This window comes from Loxodonta africana, chromosome 1 (genome assembly GCF_030014295.1).
Source record: "Loxodonta africana isolate mLoxAfr1 chromosome 1, mLoxAfr1.hap2, whole genome shotgun sequence".
NCBI lineage: Eukaryota > Metazoa > Chordata > Mammalia > Proboscidea > Elephantidae > Loxodonta > Loxodonta africana.
The window spans coordinates 49,486,050-49,507,687 of record NC_087342.1 but is presented as its reverse complement, the minus strand read 5'-3'; the positions used below and the strand labels follow the sequence as shown (position 1 = coordinate 49,507,687).

General features: G+C 38.2%; 1 protein-coding gene and 1 non-coding gene across 2 annotated transcripts; both read right to left on the bottom strand.

Annotated features, from left to right (window-relative positions):
* Positions 1–2,520: 2,520 nt before the first annotated feature.
* Positions 2,521–2,928, bottom strand: LOC100660897 (large ribosomal subunit protein eL32-like). Its single transcript, XM_064295175.1, has one exon. It carries the CDS (start codon positions 2,926–2,928, stop codon positions 2,521–2,523), a length of 408 nt encoding a protein of 135 aa, XP_064151245.1.
* Positions 2,929–3,001: 73 nt separating this feature from the next.
* On the bottom strand, positions 3,002–3,139 carry LOC111752740 (small nucleolar RNA SNORA7). Its single transcript, XR_002787661.1, has one exon. It is a non-coding gene; the product is annotated as a small nucleolar RNA SNORA7 (small nucleolar RNA).
* Between the last annotated feature and the right edge of the window lie 18,499 nt (positions 3,140–21,638).

Below are 21,638 nucleotides of genomic sequence, written 5' to 3'. Positions count from 1 at the left end.
GAGTATGTAGCAAGGTATATATAAGTTTTTCTGTGAGAGACTGACTTGATTTGTAAACTTGCACTTAAAGCACAATAAAAAAAAATTAGTAGTAAGTGTTTTCACAGATAAGTAATTACAGATGGTGCCAAGTGTTATCAAAGGAGTAAGCAGGTGACGTGAGTTAGGACAGGAGGGAGTTCAGGTATTAATAGGAGTTGTTCAGGCAGATGGGGTGGGGGTTGTTTTGTTGTTGTTAGGTGCCATTGAGTCAGTTCTGACACACAGCATTTCTGTGTACGACAGACCAAAACACTGCCTGGTCCTATGTCATCCTCACAATCGTTGTTATGCTTGAGCCCATTGTTGTAGCCACTGTGTCAATCCATCTCGTTGAGGGTCTTCCTCTTTTTTTTGGTGACCTTCTATTTTGATGTCCTTCTCTAGGGACTGTTTCCTCCTCATAAAATGTCCAAAGTCCATGAGAGGAAGCCTCATTATCTTCGCTTCCAAAGAGCATTCCAGCTGTACTTCTTCCAAGAAGATCTGTTAGTTCTTCTGACAGTTCTTGGTATATTCAATATTTGTCCCCAACACCGTAATTCAAAAATGTCAGTTCTTCAGTCTTCCTTATTCATTGTCCAGCTTTCGCATGCACATGAGGCAAGTGAAAATACCATGGCTTGGTTCAGGCACACGTTAGTCCTTAAAATGACATCTTCAGTTCTGAACACTTTAAAAAGGCCTTTTGCAGCAGATTTTCCCAAGGCAATGTGCTGTTTGATTTCTCAACTGCTGCTTCCTTCCATGGGCATTAATTGTGGATCCAAGTAAAATTAAATCTTGACAACTTCAAAAAAAAAAAAAAATGTTTGGCTGCTAACTGAAAGGTCGGCAGTTCCAATCCACCAGCCACTCTGCAGAGAAAGATGTGACAGTCTGCTTCAGGAAAGATGTACAGCCTTGGAAACCCTATGGGGGCAGTTCTACTGTGTCCTATAGGGTTGCTATGAGTAGGAATCAACTCAGTGGCAGTGGGTTGTGTCAGGTAGACTTCATGCAAAAGTAAAGCTGCCGGCATTGAAGGAATCTATATCACCTCCCTCCCACATAGGATTTGACCCTGGTGAGTCCAATGAACAGGTATTTAAATCAGCATACTGGGTCAATTTTAATCTGAGATTAACTTTTTCTCTAGGCCTTAGGATGATCATCACAGCATAACGTCTCTTAGAATACATTTACCTGCTGCCTTTATAGGAATTCTCTGCACACACCTGCTCACCTTGCCCCTGCTCATCTTGCACATTGCCTTACACATAGTAAATGCTCAAAAAATGTTTGTTAACTCTAATAAAAAGTAAAGGATAGTCACCCCAAGTCACATGAATTTTCAGAGGCACAACTGCAGTTCAAACCACTATTGTCTTGGTCCAGTCCAACTTTACACGCACTATGCTCCACGTGTGTGCCATTGCTGCCCAGTGCACCTGCACGCCATGCCTGCTTCATTTTCCAAAATGCAAACCCTTACCAAAATGTACTCACTGAAAGTTTAAAATGGAGTGCTTCTAGTCTGGACTAGTTTTTTTTTTTTTTTTTTAATCGTAGCTAAATATACATATTTATATACCAACTCATTGCCGCCAATCCAATTCCAATTCATAGTGACCCCAGAGGACAGAGTAGAACTGCCCCATAGGGTTTCCAAGGAATGGCTGGTAGATTTGAACTGCTGACCTTTTAGTTAGCAGCCAAGCTCTTAAACACTGTGCGACCAGGGCTCCTATTTATACACCAGTTGCCATCAAGTAAGGAGCACTGGTAGTTCAGTGGTTAAGCACTCAGCTGCTAACCCAAAGGTCAACAGTTTGAACCCACCAGCCGCTCTGCAGGAGAAAGATGTGGCAGTCTGCATCAGTAAAGATTTACAGACTTGGAAACCCTATGGGGCAGTTCTACTCTGCCGTATAGTGTCGTTATAAGTCAGAATCAACTCCACCGCAATGAGTTTGGATTTTTGGTTTTGCCATAAAGTTGACTTCAACTCATGGCAACCCCATGTGTGTCAAATTATACCTGTGCTCCATAGGGTTTTTAATGACTGATATCTTAGAAGTAAATTGCCAGGTCTTTCTTCCAAGGCACCTCTACTAGATGGGTCCAAATCTCCAATTTTTCAGTTAGCAGTGGAGCATGTCACCTAGGGACTCTTATCTGTGTATCTACCTATCTATCTATCATCTACATAACACATTTGCCATTTCAACGTTTTTTACACGTACAATTCAGTGACTAATTACATCATAGGCAGGACTAGTCTTTTTGTGGCAACATTCTGTAACTGGTTCTACTTCTCTGATTTCATCACTCTTGAGTTTCAAACATTTAACTGCACAAGATAGAGATATGTGTATCCATACACAACTTGGAAGGAATCTATTATATATGTTTTCTTTTTCTTATTTTTCTTTCTTTCTTTTTTTTTTTTTGAGTGTTTATGGTTTTACTTAGCACAAACACAACTTGCATATGAGCGATCTATTCATTTTCTTCTCTGTGCAGCCTGGCATTGGGATTGGTGACTCTGATGGCCAGCTGCGCGGCTCTTTCTATCATGGTTTTGCGGTTCTTGGAGGAAATGCTGTGCACAATCTCAGCACAGTAAGATTTGTTGCACATCAGCAGCACTTCCAGCTCCTTGACACTGTGGACCAGGAACCTGCAGAAGCCACTGAGCAGCATGTGTTTCATTTTCTTGTTGCTCCTGTAACCAATGTTGGGCATCAAAATCTGGTCCTTGAATTTTCTCCACACCCTGTTGTCAGTGTCTCCTGGTTTGCACCAGTTGTGCTTAATTTTGACACAGTGGTCTGATTGGTGCCAGATGAACTTCTTGGTCTTCTTTTTGAAGATGTTGAGCTTCACTGCAGGTCTGAGGGCAGCCATGATGCCTTCAAAAAAGAGATAAACCCATGTCAGAGCAGAGTCCTGGCACCAGGACTTCCGCTCAGGACTTGAACATTGTCACAGTGCATCTTCCAGTCACCACCTACTGAGCAAGCTGGGAATGAAACGGGCCTCTGACAGGCTTGCTTTCCCTCTCATCTCTGAAGCTGATGGAATTTTAGCCACTCTTCAGACAAGGTCCTGGGAGGTCTATACACGTTTCTTTTCTGATGTTTTTATTCACTTATTATGAAGATCTTTAGGTTTTGAGTAAAATGTGGAGCAATGGATTTGAGTAATAGTGCAATAGGAATGATATACAAGATGATGAAAGCCTGAAGTCAGCTAATGAGACTGACAATTTATCAGGCACTTTGGTAAAGTTTTTTTACTTTTTTTTGGTATGTGGGCCTAGTGGTGCAGTAGTTAAGTGCTTGACTGCTAATCAAAAGGACTGTGGTTTGAGCCCACCAGCAGCTCTGTGTAAAAAAAAAACGTGGTAGTCTACTTCCACAAAGATTACAGCCTTGGAAATTCTATGGGATTTTTACTCTGTCCTATAGGGTCACTATAAGTCAGAATCTATTCAACAGCAACAATTGGTTGCAGTTTTGGTATGTAGCAACTAAAGAAAAACCCAAGCCATGGTATTTTCAATTGCCTCATATGCATGTGAAGGCTGGACAATGAATAAGGAAGACTGAAGAAGAACTGATGCATTTGAATTATGGTGTTGGCAAAGAATATTGAATATACCATTCTTCAGAAGAATGAACAAAGAATGAACAAATCTGCCTTGGATGATGTATAGTCAGAATGTTCCTTAGAAGCAAGGATGGTGAAGCTTCATCTCACTTACTTTGGACTTGTTATCAGGAGGTACCAGTCCCTGGAGAAGGGCATCATGCTTCTAAAGTAGAGGGTCAGCAAAGAAGAGGAAGGCCCGCAAGAGATGGATTGACACAGTGGGTGAAACAATGGGCTCAAACATAGCAACAATTGTAAGGATTGCTCAGGACCAGGCAGTGTTTGGTTCTGTTGTACACAGGGTCACTATGAGTCAGAATCTACTCAAGGGCACCTAACAACAACTTGGTGGCAACTAAAATAATACGTGGGGCATTTGTCATTCATTCATCATTCCGTAATATGAACAGAGGAAGGAAGGAAGGAGGAAGGGAAGGAGAGGGAGAAGGGAAGAAAGAAGGGAGAAAAAGAAAAGAAGAAAGAGAAAGAAGAAGGGTGAGAAGGGAGGAAGAATCAAGAAACGGTGAGTTGGGTGAGTACCGATTGGCTCCTGATAGGTACTCTGCATTGGGTATCAAACTATGTTAGGCTATAGACAAGTGGTTATAGTTCCCTCCCATGAATTTATAGAGTAAATGAAATAAATATGTTTTATATGTATTTATTAGAATGCTATAAAAGAAAGCATAAGTCAATTGCTAGGAAGTCCTACATCAATATTGAAAATAGAGTGGCCCAAATTTGGTAGTTTCAAATGACAAAACCAATAGTGCTGTCCATGAGGTGGAACTTGAGCAGAAAACCAGTATAAGCAGTGCTGAGAGACCATATTTAGACTCATCTGACTACAGTGGAAGAGTGATGTTAGGGGGTCGAGAAAAAAGTTACATGTGTAGGATAGGGAAGGACAAGGGGACATTTATTTTAAATGTACTTCATATATCACATTGTTAGTAACTAAAGTAGGCTATTAAACATAAAAATAAATTGCAAAAGAGTGCATTAGAGTAGTAATGTGGTTGAGGATGCATCAGTTTGTGAACCAAGGGTGCTTGATTCTACTTCTAATTCAGCCACTTGCTGGTGATAACCATGGACTGAACCTTAATTTCTTTAAGGCCCGGTTTCCAGTCCATAATGACAATAATAAAACATGCTTTGCAGAGTTTTATGAAGATTAAATGGCATAAAGCTTTAGGTAAATTTAAAGTGTTATTCATACCATTACTGTAGGAATGTTTAACTGCATTTAGCCTGACAGTGGTATCCAGAATGCATTGGTGTGAGCAAACTTTGAAGTCAGATTAGCTGAGAAGCTAAGGCAGAAATCCAGGTATAAGATGATGGCGCAGTCAAGCAAAAAGCAAGGACTGGACAAAGTTGCCTAGAGAATGATGATACCACTGACTAAGAAAGTAATATGGAAGGGAAGATCAACTAAGAAGAAAGAAAATGTAATTGATTTAGCTTTAGGGTAGATAGGAGATAGCCTTAGGAAAATCTTGACTTGCAAGGAACAGAAAACCTGACCACGGTAGGATTAAACAAATAGAGCTTTATTTTTCTCACATTGTAAGAATGCCCAAGAATGCCACCAGGCTGGTGGAGGGGCTTAACAATGCCATCTGGAACCCCTCTTAGTCTGTTTTTTCAGCATCACCATCCTGGACCGTCGCTTTGTCCACATGCTTATGGCATCACAGGTACCAGATGACAACAACATTTTCAGGTATTATATCCTAGCCTTTGGCAAGCAGAAAGGGGAAGGATAAAGAGACAAGTGAGTTAAGAATGTCCCTTTTTATAGGAAAAGCTAATGCTTTTCTGGAAGACCCACCCTTTAAACTTCCTTTAAATTTCCACACACAGTTTATTATCCCGAATTGCAGCACTCGACGACCTTTAGCTGGAATATGACTCTGGAGAAAGGAGCTTCAAATAAAAGGTTGGATTGAGCAATCAAAAAGGGATTTTTGAGACTGTTAAATGGGACACCTTACCTAAAACACCTATCCCACTGTCTATAGGCCACTGCAGTAGCTGCTTAATAAAAGCAGTTTCTAATATTATTATGGAAACCCTGGTGGCATAAGTGGTTAAGTGCTATGGCTGCTAACCAAAAGATCAGCAGTTCAAATCCACCTGGAGCTCCTTGAAAACCCTATGGGGCAGTTTTACTCTGTCCTGTAGGGTCGCTATGAGTTGGAATTGACTCGACAGCAAGGGGCAAAATACTGTTATACCAAAATAGTGGGTGACTACCAAGTGGCAGGCAGTTGCTACATACTGGAAAGGAATTATTAAACAAAATATAATTTCTGAATGAATTCAGTTCTAAATCTTGAAGCAATGGTACATAGAAACCAAGTGAAAATGTACTACATGTGATTAGAGATTCAGGAAAGAAAATACTAATTTTTAGGTCAACATCATAGAGTTTAGAACTGAACTATGAGAGACTTTGTATACAAATATAAAATTATAACTCGCAAGATTACCCTCTAAAGAATACTAAACCAATTCAAACGAACCTATTGCTGTCAAATCAATTCTGACTCCTAGTGATGCTATAGGACAGAGTAGGACTTCCCCAAAAGGTTTCCAAGGAACAGCTGATGGATTCAAACTGCTGACCTTTTGTTTAGCAGCTGGTTAGCAGCCAAGCTCTTACTAAAGGAAAAAAGAATGGCCAAATTTGGAGCAAGCAATCTTTAATAATGGAGTCATGGAAGTGAAGAGGAAAAAAAAAAAGTGTTTTAGTAAAGAGTTACAGCTTACTAGTATCTGGTTCTACAGAGAAGCCTAGAACAATGAAGACTAAAGAAAAACCTAGCATGTGTTACTGATGTCCACAATTTCAGCAAAATACTGGGTGCATAAACCAAATCTCAAGGAATTAAATTAGGAAATATTGTTAGAGGATTAATATAGTGGGCATTTGAGAGCATTCATTGAAGACAACAAACCGTTAAACCAAAAAGAAATAAATGGTGGCTAAAAGTGGTAGACTGCCAGGAGAAGGCATTTTTAAGAAAGGAAAGCCCTGAATGTGTTTGAGGCAAGGAGGAAGGAATCACTATAGTAAGAAAGACTTGAATCACAGTAAAGGAAATGAATAAGCTTGAGAGTGAGATGTCTTAAAATAAAAAATGGGTGCAACTTAGGACACATGAGGGAAGGGATAGTTACGGTGAGTAGGACTCAAATATGAGAGCTTAGTAAAGAAGAAGAGATGATTAGGAGAAGAAGGTTAACGTGGATCAATCAGTGAAGATTAAGGCTTGATTGTGAGAAAGGAAGAAGTAAAAGTATGATTGGTGATGGTGGGAACAGATGAAAGGAGTAAGGAATGAATGGAAAGGATGAATGGAAGCGATCCCAAGAAACAGCAAGTGCCAAAGTATAGCTGGAAGCAATGTCTGAGTCAAGCATACATCTACTTAAAAAGAGAACTTAAGCTAGAAGATATCCTGGAATTTTTTTTTTTTTCCTGGTGGCAGTCTGTGCTCTAAAAGGAAGGATAAATTTAGTAGATTTAGTAATTATTTTAGGTTGGGACATGATATTGAAGGCTTATCTAAAATCAGGAGACTTTAGGAGTCTAGGCTGATGGTGGTGGTGGTGGCTGTTAGTTTCCATCAAATCAACTCTGACTCGTTGAGACTTTATGTACAATAGAACAAAACATTGCCTGTTCCTGCTCATCCTCACAATTGCCAGCATGTTTGAGTCCATCTTTGTAGCTATTGTGCCAATTTATCTCACTGAGGGTCTCGCATGCTCTCGTTGGTTTACCAAACATGATGTCCTCCTCTAGTGATTAATCCATGCTGATGATGTGTCCCAAGCAAGCAAATCAGACAATGTTCTGTTGTGATCCATGAGGTCTTTGCTGGCTGATTTTTGGAAGTAGATCGCCAGGCCTTTCTTGCTGGACTATCTTAGTCTGTAAGCTTTGTTGAAATCTGTCCACTATAGGTGACCCTGCTGGCATTTGAAATACTGATAGCATATCTTTCAGCATTATAGGAATACACAAACCACCACCGTCCAACAAATTCAAAGAAGGTTGTGGAGACTGATGGTAAGAACCAGTAAAATAGTGCTCAAGTGGGGATGATACAGTCAAAGAAAGTCAAAAGATTGGAAAAAATGGAAAAGAATGTGGGTCAGGAGAGTGAGGAACACTGAGAAGTAGGCTTGATGGAGGTGAACAAGAGTGAGAAAGCAGTTGTGCTTATGAGAAGCTCACCAACTCCAAGATTTCAGAGGTGGAAAGCAGTAGCCTATGGTGGGCAATTCTAGAGTATGGAAGCCATACAGGGAAAGTGGGATCAGATATTGTTGAAACTGAGTTCATAACACTTCCTTGATAAACTCGCTAGGAATGTTAACATCACTGAGAATGATGGTGAGTGAGGAACAATATGAATCAAAAATGTTAATAGTGGCTAACAGTGTGAAGTCTGGAACAGCCGAAAGCTTGACTGCTAGCTATACCGCTTAACAGCTGTTTGTCTTTGGACAGATTATTGAAGCCCTCTAAGTCTCATTCTCCTCTACACCCTGGAAACAGTAGTAGACGCCTCTCAAAGTGTTTAACATGGCAGCAATCATGGGTAGTCAATCAGCAAATATTAGAAAATATCATTACCAAAAACCAAAAACACCAAACCCAATGCCATCGAGTCAATTCCAAATCATAGCGGTCCTATAGGACAGAGTAGAACTGCCCCAGAGGGTTTTCAAGGAGCACCTGGTGGATTCAAACTGCTGATCTTTGGTTAGCAGCCGTAGCTCTTAACCACTACGCCACCAGGGTTTCCAGGAAATATCATTTGGAATGTAAAAATGGAATGTGAGGAGCTCTACAGGACAGCAGTAGAGATTTGGAAAGTCAGTAAAGAAACCCTTGAGGCACTCCAAAAGGCAAGGAATGGGGAAAAGTACTATGGAAGGGCCATTGAAAAGGCTGGGACTCCACGGAAAAAAGGAGAGGAAGAAGCCAGTATCTGTTAAGACAAGAGGACAAAGGAAAACATGGAAATGAGAAATAGGCTTAATTAAGATACATGGAATTATCCCAGTATCAGTTAGGAACTTTGTAAGTTACAATCAAAAGATAAACCAAAAAAAAAAAAAAAAATAGTGATCCTGTAGGACAGAGTCAAACTGCCCCATAGGGTTTCCAAGGAGTGCCTGATGGATTTGAACTGCTGATGTTTTGGTTATCAGCTGAACTCTTAACCACTATGCTACCAGAGTTTCCACAATCAAAAAAGACAGGGGAGAAAGGGGAAAGGGACAAGGCAGGTGAGGGGGTTGCACAAAGAAGAGATGGGCATGAAAATGTTAACTGTCCCAGGTACTGGGAAGGATTAGAAGTTTCTATCTCCTCTCACCAACAAGACTCATAAAATGTCTCCACTTAAAGGTGGGGGAGGGGCATCCATTCCTCAAACACCCAAGACATGAGCGCTTTGGTCGTGATCCCAGGAACCAAGGACATAAAGTCAGAAGGGAAGATCTCGGAGGACAGCATCACTTACGAGCTCGCTGAGACCAAATAAGCTTTCACAGAAGAAGCTTGGTCCTCCTAACTGGAAGAACTCTAAGTAGAGCATTTTATTTTTTCCTACAATTGTTTTTTCATCACCATGCTCAGACTTTAAATATGTTTAGATAGTCATGTTAACATTTATGAGATGTTTGATCTTAATCCGTTAATAGTATAAATTATGTTTTCTACACAAAAATATTGCCTGTTATATTTTGTAAATAGTATTCTATTAAAAGGGAAAACATCTTCCTAGAGAGTTAATAAAATGCAAGTATATTTATATTTATTATGATTTATGCACAAACATAAATATACAAAGTATTGATTTTGACCCTCCCCATATTGGCATCCTTAACCAAAAAATGTTTTCATTCCCTGTGCCCCTTAGTCACTTCATCTGCTGCTTCACCATACCCACTCTTAAGATTTCACTGGGCTGCAATACTGTTATTTTCTATTCATTCACAACCATCCAAAAGCAAATTTGCCACGTGTTTTACAGTGCAACACAATGGTGTTTATGAGATCATGCCTGGAAGATTCGTGGTGGGGTGGAATCTACCTTTAGGCCATATCATTTGCATATGAGGACCTAATACCATTTAAACAGGTTAAAATCACAGCCTTCCAACACAAAACCAGTTATTAGAACATTGCCATAAGCAAAATATTGAGGCTTAAGCTGACTGCACACAATGGAAGGGGATGGAAGGGTGAATCACAGGAACACTATTGCTCTAATCTTTCCCATGATCCTTTGTACATATGAATTTTTCCCTATTTTCATTCACGTGTTTTATAAAAATCACTTTCAGGTTTATGGAAAATGAGGCATAAAGTGAGCAGTTTTTAAAATATGAGCTACATGGAAGAAAGAACAGCAACTAAGATTTTTGTGATTAATATGATAGATTTCCAGTAGGAAGTATTTAGTTTATCTTCACATAGAAAATGAATATTAAAATATTCATACCCCAAGGCTACCAGCAAAAGCAGATAACAGCTGTTGGTCTAAAATGTGGTTTCATTATGCAGAGATTGGAGTAAGCTTGTAATTATGAATTAAAGCTAGAGCAGTTTAAAAAAACGTTGAGTAGGTTTTCTCACTCCAACATTTAAAAATCAGTTTTCTGTTAAGAAATAAATAAATTGTTCCCACAATTTCCCTCAATAAGCTTTCAAGTGGTATCAGCAACAACAGGCTTGCTTTTGCTCACCTCAAAGGGAAATATGCAATAGATGCTTCATATAAATTCCTTAAAGACTTTTTTCCTAAAGCAGTTTCAAATGTCTTATACTAAGTTCATATTTCAAATAAACAAACAAAACTCAACTCTCATATTTTTTCAGACCTAAAGATATAGCTAATACAAGAAAACAAGATTTTTAAAAAGGATTTTGGTTAAGCAGATTGTGAGGTTTGTACCTGCGATGTATTATTCTTTCTTCTACATGATACCACTACATTAGGTAAAGTATTTGTGATGTAGTTACAATGTAAGGTCATCAAAATGAGGTATTACAACTTCAAAATCATAAATAAAATAGCATCTCAAAATCACTGAAAGTAGGCACAAATTTTTAATTGCATTCTAAAAAGAAAAAATAAGGTAATCTCTTTTCCTATTGTTCAATTAATAATCCACTGAGAACTCTGACTTTACTTTGAAGCAATTTATTTTAAGTAACATAAGCCAACTGTCTCTCACAAACTCTTGCTTGTTCACGTTCTCTCTCTTTCAAACGCGCGCGCACACACACACACACACACACACACACCACACAAGCGAATTATACAAAATAAAGCACAAAATATCTTGGCCCTCTACCCCCTCTCTCATTGCTTCCCCATTACAGTCTGTTAGGAATCTGGATAGATTATTACCGAGAAAAAACTAAAGAACATAAAATGGACTGAGGAGTGTAAATAGTAACTAAGGGAGTCTTTTGTATTAATGTGACACATTTCATTGAGAATCATAAAACATTTTAAAAAAATATTTTCTGAGATTAAATGTTTTTATCCTTTCTTGAGGATGAAGAAAACGAGACAGAAATGATGTACTAGACCCAAAATGAGTAAGAGTTAATCATGGTTAATAAACAAAAGATGGCAAACTTTGCTTCCATTCTTTGCTGTGATATGAACTTAAGTTTTGTGTAATCTTGGTGCTATGAACCACATATCTGTACTAGTTTCTCCTTTTAACAGAGTGATTCTCTCCTTGCCTTGCTCTAAGATGTGCCTAGAAAGCAAAAGGGAGTCAACAATCTTAACTCCCTCTTCCAGCCTCCACCTTCCTGGATCAGATGAGGAGAAGGAAAAGCAAAGGACAGACACACAGAAACCCTAAAACTGCCCCCATAGCTCTAACCAACACCTTCAGGTGAGAGATGTAGGTGTAAAATGAAAGGGAGAACAGAAACAACTATCTGGATAACATAAAATCAGAATTGTTACTTCACAATAATCTTAACAGCATAGCTGAATTGGAAGAGGAGCAAAAAAGGAAGTTCATCTTTATTAGACTTTCTATTTGGCAACTTTAAAAACTGTTTGATACAGTGCACTTACCTCCTCCTGGTGACAGATACAGGAGCAGGGAGTCAAAAGAAGAAAAACAATCTGCACAACCACAAAAAATCTCTCACTCTTCAATGAGCTCCATTAATGCACTCAATAATTTATTATGAACAAAAAGCCAAGCCAAACCAGTTGCTGTCGAGTCAATTCCAACTCATGGCGACCCCATGTGCTTAGAGTAGAAGTGCTCCATAGGGTTTTCTTGGCTGTAATCTTAATGGAAGCAGATTACCAGGCCTTTCTTTCACAGTACCACAGGGTGGGTTCAAACCACCAACTTTAGTTATCTACTGCTGCTATAACAGAAATACCACAAGTGGATGGCTTCAACAGTTTATTCACTTACAGTCTAGTAGGCTAGAAGTCCAAATTCAAGGTGTCAGCTCCAGGGGAAGGCTTTCTCTCTCTGTCAGCTCTTGAGAAAGGTCCTTGTCATCAATCTTCTCCTGGACTAGGAGGCTCTCAGCTCAGGGACCCCAGGTCCAAAGGACACTCTCCTCTCCTGGCATTACCTTCTCTCTGCTAGCTTCTCTATTTTATACCTCAAAAAGAGATTGGTTCAAGACACTACTTAATCCTGTAGATGGAGTCCTGCCTCAGTAACATAACTGCCTGCTAAGCTCACCTCACTAACACCATAGAAGTAGGCTTTTCAACACATAGGAAAATCACATCAGATGACAAAATGGTGGACAACCACAATACTGGGAATCATGGATAAACCAAGTTGGCACACATTTCTGGGGGAACACAATTCAATCCATAACAGTAACTGAGTACAAATTATTTGTGCCACCCAGGAACCTTTATTACCAATGACAAACACGAAAACAAGTTGACCTTAAAAATTGAAAGAAAGCATTTTATTATTGATATGTCAGCAGACAAAAATAAGTTGTTCATAATAAAGATAACTTTCTTGTTATCTCTAACAAGAAACAAGACAGAGAAACTTTGAAAAGTGTAATCAATTTAAAACCTGCTCTCATGCTCACCCTAATAAAGACGTTACAACAAAAAAAAAATGAAACTCAGATTCTTCTTAGATATAAAAACTTTTATAACTAAATTATAAGTAACCATAAAACACACACAAAAAAGTATAAACCTTTTCCAAAAAGCAAATTAAATAAATAGTGAAACAGTCAACATAAGTATATAAATTCATACTTTTGTTTAGATAATCAATCACATTGGTGTTTTAATTAGAGTCATGTGCAATATTAAATAGCAATGTAAATATAAAAAATATTTCTAATTTTATTGTGTTTTTTTCTCCCCCTTCATGTAAAAGGTAGTGGAGAACATTACAGAATATGGAAAATTAAAATATGGATTTCTTTCTCCTTCTGCCTGCCAACATTTAATTATGTGGCAAGGAGAGACCATTATTATCTTTCACAGTTTTGTGTAATGTTTGATGGAAAATAGCAATAAAGAAAACTTGGGAAATAATAATAGCATTCAATTCTTGGACTGCCTAAGATTTAACACCTTTTAATATACAGTACCAGTATTAATTAACCCCCATAAACAATGTAGGTGGGTGAGCATCACCATCCCCCTCGGGTGAAGAAACCGTGCGGACAACATCTTTGCCTGAGTCAGGCTAGGACCCTCTGTCTGCAATAACATATAATTTCTTAACTCCAGAAAAAATCAAAAGGAAAGAGATGGCATACTTCCAAATCCAATTGCTTCTGCAAGTTTTGGAAGAGTTGATCTGAAATCATTTTGAATTCTGTTGGTTCACTTAACTTCACCAGTTTAGCTGGTCGGAGCACCTCTCTCTGAAGATGGCTCTCCGCTGCACAGACATCCTGTGCTCTTTTAATTGAGCCCCTTTGGGGGATGGTATCATTTAAATATAACAATATATTCAGAACCCTAAAATAATTTCATCTATAATAAATTCTTAAGCAAGGGAGGAAGACCAGCCTGGGGACCCTGGGAGGGGAAGATTGCCAGGTACTAAGTCAGAGATTCACAAGGAAGTTGTAGAATCTCCTTCCCTAGAGACTTTTAAAAATAGAAGAGACAGCCCTCTGCATACAGCCCTAATATGCTTTGCTATTACAGAGCTTCACTATAGGTTTTCTCAGGCTTGATCTAAAAAGAAAGAAGAAAAGGGAGGAGGGGAAGAGAAAGCCATTAACTAGACGGGAGGAAAACTCAGTGTAAGAAACACCTTTGATAGTGAACTAAGTCTGTTCATTCATAATATGAGTTCTCTGACTTTTACACTTGAATGCAAACGTACAGTCTTAAAGGGGTTTAGATACTAACGCCTGTTTGATTCCACTGCTTTACGTTTTTATCTGAGTTTTTATTTTCCTGTTATGTTCACTGCCTACTGTACTGTGTTTTTTCAGTACATGTCAGGTCAAGAAGAAACTGAAAGTTGCTTGGATATTTTGCTTTTGGTCCTCCTTTAACTCCACAATTCTCAGTATAATTGAATACATATGTACACACATGACCAAGCATAAATATAATTTAACAATAGCTTTTCAGGGAAAATGAGCAATATTTTAAGTGTACATAATCTTTTAATTAATCAATTATGGAATATATTAATCACAGCTTTCAGGATTCGAGTTTGAGACAAATACTTTTCTCACTAAAAAGAAAAAAAAGAGAGAGAGAGAAAATTCTCCTGAATGCATACTGTATATCCACACTTAGAGCATCTCAGTGACATGTCCTTTTTCAGTACCCATACTCAAGACGTTGACCACTTTTTTACCTTTGACAGCGTACATTTGAAGCCTTTTTAAGACTACTGGGATTTGTCCTGCATCCTCTCTTTGGTTAAACTGATTGTTTCTTTCTTAATTGAATGACTAGAATTTAAACAAGCTTTCCTTTAAAAGTAAGCCTGATACTTTGGCCAGATAATATTATGTGGTCAAAAATTAGTACTCATTTGAATACATCACAACTCTGGAAAGTTCCAAAAGCTATTCCAAAGGTTTTGGTAATTTAATTGCTTTCATAAATTTCTGAATATAGTTTTTTGTTTTTTTTTTTGATACAGCACCATGGAATAATCTACATTTTGACACTCTACTTGGGGCCCAAATTTAGGATAAAATTCACTGTGGGAAAATCAATGCAAATAATTTAACCAAAATGTCCATCAGCTGAACAGAATCCGTCTACACAAGACTAAATTTGTATATATGTACACCATAATAAAGAAACCCTGGTGGTACAATGGTTAAGCTCTGGGCTGCTAACCGCTAACCGAACTCATTAAATTCAGCGTTTCAAGGATATGGGTGACTTTGGCATCTTTTTCTTCTTTATAAAAGAGGAAGCTTGTTAAAAATAATCAAAACTCACAGAAATTTGAATTTAAGGTTTATTCTGAGCATTATGCATATAGGGAGGCCATTTTGATCCCAGGTATAGCAAATGGCTCAAAGAAGCTAGGTGCAATGGAGCCTATAAAGAGAAGAGGAGGGAGAAATATAGAAGATCAACCAGTGGCTAATCTTAAAGTGATTGATTGAACCCTACCTTGCCCCTTTACTGAGATCGGCTGATATCAGGTTACTTCTGGCCTGTTGTTATGTGGCTTCAAGTTGATTCCGACTCATAGCGACGTATAGGACAGAGTAGAATTGCCTGATAGGGTTTCCAAGGAGCAGCAGCTGGTGGATTTGAACTGCAGATCTTTTGGTTAGCAGCCTGAGCTCTTAACCACTTTGCCACCAGGGTTCCATTTCTGGTCTGGCTGTCAATAATTTGGCCTTCCACCCACCTGTGCCCAGAGCCTTTTTGAGACTTAAATTAGGAGTTAGTGGTTTGTTGAGTGCCCTTTTCTAACAGGATAAGACAAATTTACATTGCTATAGAGCAGTTTCAGGCAGGCTTTTCCTGGTAAATATTTGGTTTCCTGAATCAGAAAAACTTTAAAATCAAAGTTAGATGTCTGTTATTAATTTTTCCCTTCAACAAGCTATTATTTTTCATGTATACAAAAAAAAAAACAAAAAACCCATTGCCGTTGAGTAAATTCCAACTCATAGCAACCCTATAGGACAGAGTAGAACTGTTTCATAGAGTTTTCAAGGAATACCTGGTGGATTGAACTGCTGACCTTTTGGTAGCGATAGCTCTTAACCACTACTCCACCAGGGTTTCCAAAACTCATTGCCATCAAGTGGATTCCTACTCATAGCAACTCCATAAGGCAGAGTAGAACTGCCCCATAGAGTTCCCAAGGAACGGCTAGTGGACTCAAACTGCTGACCCTCTGGTTAGCAGCAGAGCTTTTAACCACTGTGCCTCTGGTGCTCCTCAAAAACCAAACCCATTGCCTTTGAGTTCATTCCGATTCATAGCCAACCTCTAGGACAGAGTAGAACTGACCCATAGAGTTTCCAAGGCACGGCTGGTGGACTTGAACTGCTGGCCTTTGGCTAGTAGCCAAGTTCTTAACCACTGTACCGTCAGGGCTGCTTATATTTATATATATATATATTCATGTATAAAAAAATATATCTGTGTAAATAAGGGATCCAAGTTAGTTTATTTATACTAGCAATCCAAGAGAAACCGTGAGAACTCTGGGGACTAAGGATAAACCAGGTGTAGAGGTTCAACACAGAGAATCTAAGAGCAGAAAAGATGACTTGGGCCACTCCAGGCAATGATCATAGATAGTTTCTTCAGTTTTACCTGTAGAATTATGAAATAAAATCTGGAGAATCCATAAACCTTTAAATTGGTGTTCATATTTGTTCCGTCAGTCAATGAACAAAATTTTGATTTGGCAAAAATATTTACAGAAATACAAATTCAAGGTCTTATTTATAAAATATGAATCTGAAAAGTCATTGGGTCTTGTCTAGGACATAATGCTGTTGTTATTACAGGCCATCAAGTCCGTTCCAACTCATAGCAACTCTGTATACAACAGAACAGAAACACTGCCCCAGTCCTCCGCCATCCTCACAATCGTTGTTATGGTTGAGCCCACTGTTGCAGCAACTATGCCAATCCATTTCTTTGAGGGTCTTCTTCTTTTTTGCTGACACTCTATTTTACCAAGGATGACATCCTTCTCCAGGGACTGGTTCCTCCTGATAACATGTCCAAAGTATGTGAGGGGAAGTCTCACCATCCTTGCTTCTAAGGAGCATTCTGGCTGCACTTTTTTAAAGACAGATTTGTTCATTCTTTTGGCAGTCCTAGGCTGTAATCTTTAGAGTAGCAGACTACCAGTTCTTTTCTCCTGCAGACCCAAGAAAAAATCTATCCAAACTTGGTCTCGTGGACTGACACCATCTCTGATAAATGTGAAAAAAAATTAAGCTCCAACTGAAGGTCAATCTTGTTTTTAATATACTACCTCATTGTAACTACGTTTTTAGCTACTTGTGCTATTGAAAACAAAAAGAATAATTCCAAGTTGTTTTTCAACATCCACCCTCTCTTTGGAGAAGACTGTGGAAAGAGCAATCATATTTCTAATGTCTTATTGGTTATGGCTTCTACTGGTTATGGATAACAATTATAAAGATTTGACAAGGTTCATCCTTTTAGGTGGAACCATTAAAAAATCAATTAGCATTTGTTTTATAGAATATATATATATATATATATAAAAAATTGGATTGTTCTTTCTTGTAAGATTGTTTGATTATGTCCTCTACCAAGGAATGGAAGGAATTTAATTAACTCCAAAAAATTACTAAATCTTAGGAGGTATTTTACAAAATGCCATTCTTTACTTAATAAAGGGCAAGCACCATATTTTATGAGTTTCCATTCATCTGATAGAGCTATAGTGTTTGTAATTGTGTATATAAAGCCATCAGTCTTCTAGAGTCATCTTTAGCTAAGCAAGCCCCAAAGCACCGTCCATTCTGCTCAGATCTGATCAGCATCTTTATAGCTTATCAGCCTTGGGGTTCAATTTTGTTTTCGATGCTTTTATAAATGAGCACAATCACTGGTGAATCTGTTCTTCCAGATTGCAAAGAGAAAAATCGAGAGAGGAACTTGAGTAGATTACTGTGTCATTGAGAATAAAGTACAAGCACAAATGCACCTAAAGTAGTCGCAGGAATGTTTTTGTCCGAGTGCACATTTTCAGTTTTATTTCAGTAAAATTAGATGATTGTCTTAGTTATTATTGCTTTTGAAGTTATACTCTAACCCCAGGCTAGGGGTTTGATCAAGGAACTATCTAATAAAATCAATTTGTTCCAAGTAGTGTTTTTTTTTTTTTTTTTTTCTTAAAAAGAAAGGAAGGGTAAAAGAAAATAGGAATAGCAATAGATAGAAAGTCTAAGAATTACTTCAGGACTTTCTTCTTCTGGGCAGATGTACAATACATTTTATACTTTTTAGTAGCTGAATTCAACAGTATGGTTGGTTGTTGACGTAATCCAAAATAGCAGAAGCCAAGAGGAAATTTTAATGGCTTTTGAACATAAAATTTCTTCAGAAAAGCGTTCAGAATAATATTTACCTCAGTGGGTGGCTTTTTACGTCAGTAGAACAATTAGAGCACACAATGTCGAGAAAAGTTTTCTTACATGTATTTATGAAAATCTTTTGCTGTATTTAAAGTAGATCAAATAAAATATTGTATTACTTAGTATTTTAACAGAAGAAATAAAATTGCAAAGATCAGGATATCAAATATCAAAGAGTATATTTATAATTTGTTAAGCTGAAGGAAGACTATGGGAGTCCCTGGGTGGTACAAAGAGTTAACATACTTAGCCACTAACCAAGAGGTTGAAGTTCAAGTCCACCCAGAGGTACCTTGGAAGAAAATCCTGGCAATCTAATTCCAAAAACTCAGCCACTGAAAACACTGTGGAGCATAGTTGTACTCTGACACGTATGGGGTCACCATAAGTCAGTCAAGCTGACAACAGCTAGTAACTGATGAGGAAGACTATGATGTTGTTAAAGCAATTCCAGGGCCTGGTTAATAGATAATGTTCCCCTTTATGCTAGAAACTCAGAGGAGCAATAGTAATGTTAAAGATCCAAATCAATATGTCCTGTTCCTGGAAACCTATTTCTCAGTTATTATAAATTATAACTATATCTTAGGGATCAGTCTCCATATTTTAGGAGCAAAAACTGACACGAATGAGCCTCAAGGGACATTTAGTTTCCACATTTTCTCTCTACCCATTCTGTGCTCAGCATCAATCAGTTCCTATAGCATCATTCTTAGAAGGGTTTACAACACAGACCTGAAAATGGAGACACATACTTGTCCTCACCACAGCATCTCTGAGAGCTGAACACAGAATATCTTGCCATTTTGATTGTCTTCACATTGACAGTCACTTTGGCTTACATATGGACCTATCAGCAATGGAGCCAAAAATCTAGATTAACCATCAAGATTTCTGATCACATGGCCCACAACTCATCATCCTGTCATTTTTATATCACAAAAGAACTTCTTAGAACTTATGAATGACTTAAACTAATTCTTAAGGCCTTTTTTTCTAAATAAAACAAAATTATTTCTGGTATTTCTCTAAAAATATTACATATTACACACACACACACAAATTTTTTCCTACTTCTTTGTGAATTTCAGTTTCATGGAACTAAGTATGGGTTAATGTAATTAATGTAGAAAACACTGCACTCAAAAGTGGCTGCCATCAGACAGAAAACACTGTACTCAGAAGTGTGTGAAGAACTTTGCCTTTTAGTAGAACTGGACACATTTTGGAATAGCCAGAAAGACCAACAGTAAAGAAAGGGCACAGAATAGGACATCTAAGAGTATTGGATTTATGCAGAAGTCTGATTGGGACAAGGTTCTTCATTGTCAAGATTTGGTTGGGTCACATAAAGACACACTTGAAAGAGGAGAGGGAGCTTTACACACAAGAGTAGGTGGATAAATAAAAATTAAACTAAAGTGAACAGTAACCATAAACAATGATAGTGTCTCTAAAAGTAAATTTGGGGCTAACTAATGTCAGGTCTAGACCACTGATGCACTTCCTACCTGGGTGGGGGCACCTCAGGGATCAGATGTGGCTGGGCTTAAGGCACTTGGGCAGGTAACTCTGAGAAAATGGTGGACATCGAGTTTACGATCTTAAGTTTGTAGAGAAAAATAAATTAGAAGCATAGGTAACTCTGTGGAAACTATAAACAGAAATGTGAGTGAAAGTGTTGATAAAACTTTTGAATGGAATAAGTTATATATTTTTCTCTTTGGTCTTTGGGGAGACTAGGGTCAAAAAGCCATTCGACTGATTTCAGTGCATGTGTGTCAGAGTAGAATTGTACTCCATATGTTTTTCGAAGGCTGATTTTCCAGAAGTAGATCACCAGGCCTTTCTTCCAAGGTTCCTCTGGGTGGGCTCACACCTCCAACCTTTCAGTTAGCAGCCAAAAGAGTTAATTGTTTGTACCACCCAGGGATAGAAGAAAGACCTGGGGATCTATTTCCAAAAAATCAGCTATTGAAAACACTGTGGAGCACAGTTCTACTTTGACACATGTTGGGTCACCATGAGTTAGAGTCAACATGACAACAACTGGTTTAGGGTAAAAAAAATATTTCGTAAATAAAGATATAAATAGAAGACTATAAATAGCTCCCAGGCCCTGGGTTAATCAGATTTGGAAAAAAGGGATGAGTTAAAGCCAACAGGAGGAAGTTGCTTGAGGCAAGGAAATGTGGCAAGTTGTTTACAGAAATCAGGCCCAAAATCTAGGTAGTTGCTGGCTTGGAGGCTTTTTCTTTTTAGTGCAGAAGAATCTGCAGGGTAATATTAACACGCTCACAATTTTTTTTTTTTTCATACTCAGTGGACACAATCCTATTTATTCCTCACTTACAGAAGCCTTCTCATCTACCCCTACATCTCAGGAGCCTGAGCAATACCTAACGATTTAGTTCTTAAATTCATCCAGATTCGGCATGTAAGTATACATACATTACATGACATTTTTCTATATCATGAAATCTATGTCTACTTAGAAACAGTAAGGGCTTATATTTATGTTAATAGTCATATATTTACATTTACATAAAACGGACATAAGTATCCAAGTTAAATCCTGAAAAAACAAATAGTTTTAAATGTTTTAAATTTTAAGATTATATGTAATCTCCAGAGTGAGGACTGTGTTGATTCTGGTACCATTATTTCCGAGTTTGGAGTCCCTGGGTGGAAAAAATGGTTAAGCCTTGGACTACTAACAGAAAGGCTGGCAGTTCAAACACACCCAGAGATGCCTCAGCAAAGAGGCCTGCCTGATGATCTGCTTCCAAAAGGTCACAGTTTTGAAAATCCTATAGAGTACAGTTCTTCCTTCACACTTGGGGTCATCAGAAGTAGGAATCCACTCCATGACAACTAACTACAACATTCCCAAGTTAGCTTGATTTGCTACATCAGGTTAAAGTATTCTAAAACTGAGCAGAGTGCAGGAATAAGTAACAGACAACTGCTTATTAAAATACCTATTCTTTCTACTTTCTCAATTATCTTACTGTTTCCTCATAATTTTAAAGAGAACATTCACTTTGTCATCAAGATTAATAATGGCAGGTGGAGCCAACACGGCACTGTAGACGGAGGCACCACTCCAACCCTCCACAGCAAAGACCTGGAAAACTAAGTAAAACAGAGACAAACATCAGTCCTGGAACCTTAAGTGTCAAATGAAGAGATAAAGAACTCAGCCAAGCACAAAATGGAACAAGAAACTGACAGAGAACAGACAGCAAGGAGATATACATGCAGAGGTCTCTTATCAGCTAATGAAGCACAGATTCACCATCTTGGACTCCTACTGGAGATCGGCGCA